The 6,000-nt window shown below is 43.5% G+C and overlaps 1 protein-coding gene across 1 annotated transcript in view; it reads left to right on the forward strand.

The window, feature by feature from the left end:
* The window catches only part of LOC139386317 (partitioning defective 3 homolog B-like), a 193,207-nt gene extending 189,166 nt beyond the window's left edge, over positions 1-4,041 (forward strand). Inside the window, exon 13 of the mRNA XM_071131843.1 lies at positions 3,895-4,041. Coding sequence (XP_070987944.1) covers positions 3,895-4,041 — 147 coding nt within the window. The remainder of the gene's footprint in view (positions 1-3,894) is intronic.
* The last annotated feature ends 1,959 nt before the right edge of the window (positions 4,042-6,000 follow it).

Consider the following 6,000-nt stretch of genomic DNA (forward strand, 5'->3'; position numbering starts at 1 on the left):
ATCCTATCTGCACTGAGTAATCTGCACTGACCCATTCTACACTGCCTCTATCTGCACTGACTCTATCTGCACTGACTCTATCTACACTGACTCTATCTGTACTGACTCTATCTGCACTGAGCAATCTGCACTGACCCATTCTACACTGACTCTATCTACACTGACTCTATCTGCACTGACTCTATCTGCACTGACCCCATCTACACTGACCCCATCTGCACTGACTCTATCTGCACAGACTCTATCTGCCCTGACTCTATCTGCACTGACCCCATCTACACTGACCCCATCTACACTGACTCTATCTGCACTGACTCTATCTGACTATATATGCACTGACTCTATCTGCACTGATCCTATCTGCACTGAGTAATTTGCACTGACCCATTCTACACTGCCTCTATCTGCACTGACTCTATCTGCACTGACTCTATCTACACTGACTCTATCTGTACTGACTCTATCTGCACTGAGCAATCTGCACTGACCCATTATACACTGACTCTATCTACACTGACTCTATCTACACTGACTCTATCTACACTGACTCTATCTGCACCGATTCCACCTACACTGACTCTATCTGCACTGACTCTATCTGCACTGACTCTATCTGCACTGATTCTATCTACACTGACTCTATCTGCACTGACTCTATCTACACTGACTCTATCTGCACTGACTCTATCTGCACTGACTCTATTTACACTGACTCTATCTGAACTGACTCAATCTACACTGACTCTATCTGCACTGACTCTATCTGCACTGACTCTATCTGCACTGACTCTATCTACACTGACTCTATCTGCACTGACTCTATCTGCACTGACTCTATATGAAGTGACTGTATCTGCACTGACTCTATCTACACTGACTCTATCTGCACTGACTCTATCTGCACTGATTCTATCTACACTGACTCTATCTGAACTGACTCTATCTACACTGACTCTATCTGCCCTGACTCTATCTGCACTGACTCTATCTGCACTGATTCTATCTGCACTGATTCTATCTACACTGACTCTATCTGCCCTGACTCTATCTGCACTGACTCTATCTACACTGACTCTATCTACACTGACTCTATCTGCACTGACTCTATCTACACTGACTCTATCTACACTGACTCTATCTGCACTGACTCTATCTACACTGACTCTATCTGCACTGACTCTATCTACACTGACTCTATCTACACTGACTCTATCTGCACTGACTCTATCTACACTGACTCTATCTGCCCTGACTCTATCTGCACTGACTCTATCTACACTGACTCTATCTACACTGACTCTATCTGCACTGACTCTATCTACACTGACTCTATCTACACTGACTCTATCTGCACTGACTCTATCTACACTGACTCTATCTGCACTGACTCTATCTGCACTGACTCTATCTGCACTGACTCTATCTGCACTGACTCTATCTGCACTGACTCTATCTACACTGACTCTATCTACACTGACTCTATCTGCACTGACCCCATCTACACTGACTCTATCTGCCCTGACTCTATCTGCACTGACTCTATCTGCCCTGACTCTATCTGCACTGACTCTATCTACACTGACTCTATCTACACTGACTCTATCTACACTGACTCTATCTACACTGACTCTATCTGCACTGACTCTATCTACACTGACTCTATCTACACTGACTCTATCTACACTGACTCTATCTGCACTGACTCTATCTACACTGACTCTATCTGCCCTGACTCTATCTACACTGACTCTATCTGCACTGACTCTATCTGCACTGACTCTATCTACACTGACTCTATCTACACTGACTCTATCTGCACTGACTCTATCTACACTGACTCTATCTACACTGACTCTATCTACACTGACTCTTGTGTTATTATTGTTCTTTAAACTAATACGTTATAACTGTATTGTTTTGGAAGGATTCATAAGCATTTCACGGTTTTTGCATGTGCCGAGTAAGATTCCTCTAGTTAACAGCAGTACAGTAGGGTAGAGTTGTCCTCTAGTTAACAGCAGTACAGTAGGGTAGAGTTGTCCTCTAGTTAACATCAGTACAGTAGGGTAGAGTTGTCCTCTAGTTAACATCAGTACAGTAGGGTAGAGTTGTCCTCTAGTTAACATCAGTATAGTTGTCCTCTAGTTAACATCAGTACAGTATTGTAGAGTTGTCCTCTAGTTAACATCAGTACAGTAGGGTAGAGTTGTCCTCTAGTTAACATCAGTACAGTAGGGTAGAGTTGTCCTCTAGTTAACATCAGTACAGTATTGTAGAGTTGTCCTCTAGTTAACATCAGTACAGTAGGGTAGAGTTGTCCTCTAGTTAACATCAGTACAGTATTGTAGAGTTGTCCTCTAGTTAACATCAGTACAGTAGGGTAGAGTTGTCCTCTAGTTAACAGCAGTACAGTAGGGTAGAGTTGTCCTCTAGTTAACATCAGTATAGTTGTCCTCTAGTTGTCAACAGTACAGTAGGGTAGAGTTGTCCTCGAGTTAAGATCAGTAGGGTAGAGTTGTCCTCTAGTTAACATCAGTACATTAGAGTAGAGTTGTCCTCTAGTTAACATCAGTACAGTAGGGTAGAGTTGTCCTCGAGTTAAGATCAGTAGGGTAGAGTTGTCCTCTAGTTAACATCAGTACAGTAGAGTAGAGTTGTCCTCTAGTTAACATCAGTACAGTAGGGTAGAGTTGTCCTCTAGTTAACAGCAGTACAGTAGAGTAGAGTTGTCCTCTAGTTAACATCAGTACAGTAGGGTCGAGTTGTCCTCTAGTTAACATCAGTACAGTAGGGTCGAGTTGTCCTCTAGTTAACATCAGTACAGTAGGGTAGAGTTGTCCTCTAGTTGTCAACAGTACAGTAGGGTAGAGTTGTCCTCTAGTTAACATCAGTACAGTAGGGTAGAGTTGTCCTCTAGTTGTCAACAGTACAGTAGGGTAGAGTTGTCCTCTAGTTAACATCAGTACAGTAGGGTAGAGTTGTCCTCCAGTACAGTAGAGTAGAGTTGTCCTCCAATACAGTAGAGTAGAGTTGTCCTCTAGTTAACATCAGTAGGGTAGAGTTGTCCTCTAGTTAACATCAGTACAGTAGGGTAGAGTTGTCCTCTAGTTAACATCAGTACAGTAGGGTAGAGTTGTCCTCTAGTTAACATCAGTACAGTAGGGTAGAGTTGTCCTCTAGTTAATAGCAGTACAGTAGGGTAGAGTTGTCCTCTAGTTAACATCTAGTTAACCCATCTCAGTGAACAGGACAGGACCCATCTCAGTGAACAGGACAGGACCCATCTCAGTGAACAGGACAGGACCCATCTCAGTGAACAGGACAGGACTCGTCTCAGTGAACAGGACAGGACCCATCTCAGTGGACAGGACAGGACCCATTTCAGTGAACAGGACAGGGCCCATCTCAGTGAACAGGACAGGACCCATCTCAGTGAACAGGACAGGACTCGTCTCAGTGAACAGGACAGGACCCATCTCAGTGGACAGGACAGGACCCATTTCAGTGAACAGGACAGGGCCCATCTCAGTGAACAGGACAGGACCCATTTCAGTGAACAGGACAGTGAACGTGTAACCACAATAACACAATAGTTGTTTGTCCAGACCTTTGAGTCTGGAAGAAAGGTGTAGATTTTAGAATGGTTTAACTGTTTAGGGTTTTTTCCTGTATAGATCTGTTCAGTGTCTGGTCTCTTAGTTTGGTCAGAAAACTCACCGACTTTGTTAATGTTGTTGCTGGAGAGTTTAAAACACATTTATATATTTCTGTCATGTCACATTCTCATGACCCTGATTTGAAAAACGGTGTGAAGCTTTGCTAACGTTGTTGGTCTCTATCTCCATCCCATGATCATGATGTTAATTGTGACGGTGTGATTCCTCTCTCTGATAGGATCCATTTGTCCCTTCGAACCAGTCTTTTGATGCCTCTATCAGCTGCCCAGCCAGATCAGCTAACACCTCAGCCCAGCTGCCTGTGGTCAACAACGTCATCAATGAGAGATCTAATGGTGAGTTAGCACATACCTGTGCTACTTAGTGTGCTAGCAGATAGCATGTACATGTTAGCATGTCTAATGTATATCTGACTCTGTGCTACTGTCAGCATTATATCCCTCTTCTTCGTCTTTCACAGTTACATTGGTTATATATAGCTACACTACCTAGCTTCCTTACCTAGCTACAATAACTAGCTACCTTACCTAGCTACAATACCTAGCTTCCTTACCTAGCTACAATACCTAGCTTCCTTACCTAGCTACAATACCTAGCTACCTTTACCTAGCTACAGTAACTACTTTACCTAGCAGTAGTTCACATGTTTATTCAGAGCACCAACCAGCCAGACAACACAACATCATGTTTATTCAGAGCACCAACCAGCCAGACAACACAACATCATGTTTATTCAGAGCACCAACCAGCCAGACAACACAACATCATGTTTATTCAGAGCACCAACCAGCCAGACAACACAACATCATGTTTATTCAGAGCACCAACCAGCCAGACAACACAACATCATGTTTATTCAGAGCACCAACCAGCCAGACAACACAACATCATGTTTATTCAGAGCACCAACCAGCCAGACAACACAACATCATGTTTATTCAGAGCACCAACCAGCCAGACAACACAACATCATGTTTATTCAGAGCACCAACCAGCCAGACAACACAACATCATGTTTATTCAGAGCACCAACCAGCCAGACAACACAACATCATGTTTATTCAGAGCACCAACCAGCCAGACAACACAACATCATGTTTATTCAGAGCACCAACCAGCCAGACAACACAACATCATGTTTATTCAGAGCACCAACCAGCCAGACAACACAACATCATGTTTATTCAGAGCACCAACCAGCCAGACAACACAACATCATGTTTATTCAGAGCACCAACCAGCCAGACAACACAACATCATGTTTATTCAGAGCACCAACCAGCCAGACAACACAACATCATGTTTATTCAGAGCACCAACCAGCCAGACAACACAACATCATGTTTATTCAGAGCACCAACCAGCCAGACAACACAACATCATGTTTATTCAGAGCACCAACCAGCCAGACAACACAACATCATGTTTATTCAGAGCACCAACCAGCCAGACAACACAACATCATGTTTATTCAGAGCACCAACCAGCCAGACAACACAACATCATGTTTATTCAGAGCACCAACCAGCCAGACAACACAACATCATGTTTATTCAGAGCACCAACCAGCCAGACAACACAACATCATGTTTATTCAGAGCACCAACCAGCCAGACAACACAACATCATGTTTATTCAGAGCACCAACCAGCCAGACAACACAACATCATGTTTATTCAGAGCACCAACCAGCCAGACAACACAACATCATGTTTATTCAGAGCACCAACCAGCCAGACAACACAACATCATGTTTATTCAGAGCACCAACCAGCCAGACAACACAACATCATGTTTATTCAGAGCACCAACCAGCCAGACAACACAACATCATGTTTATTCAGAGCACCAACCAGCCAGACAACACAACATCATGTTTATTCAGAGCACCAACCAGCCAGACAACACAACATCATGTTTATTCAGAGCACCAACCAGCCAGACAACACAACATCATGTTTATTCAGAGCACCAACCAGCCAGACAACACAACATCATGTTTATTCAGAGCACCAACCAGCCAGACAACACAACATCATGTTTATTCAGAGCACCAACCAGCCAGACAACACAACATCATGTTTATTCAGAGCACCAACCAGCCAGACAACACAACATCATGTTTATTCAGAGCACCAACCAGCCAGACAACACAACATCATGTTTATTCAGAGCACCAACCAGCCAGACAACACAACATCATGTTTATTCAGAGCACCAACCAGCCAGACAACACAACATCATGTTTATTCAGAGCACCAACCAGCCAGACAACACAACATCATGTTTATTCAGAGCACCAACCAGCCAGACAACACAACAT

The sequence above is a fragment of the Oncorhynchus clarkii genome, chromosome 3 (assembly GCF_045791955.1).
Source record: "Oncorhynchus clarkii lewisi isolate Uvic-CL-2024 chromosome 3, UVic_Ocla_1.0, whole genome shotgun sequence".
NCBI classification, from domain to species: domain Eukaryota; kingdom Metazoa; phylum Chordata; class Actinopteri; order Salmoniformes; family Salmonidae; genus Oncorhynchus; species Oncorhynchus clarkii.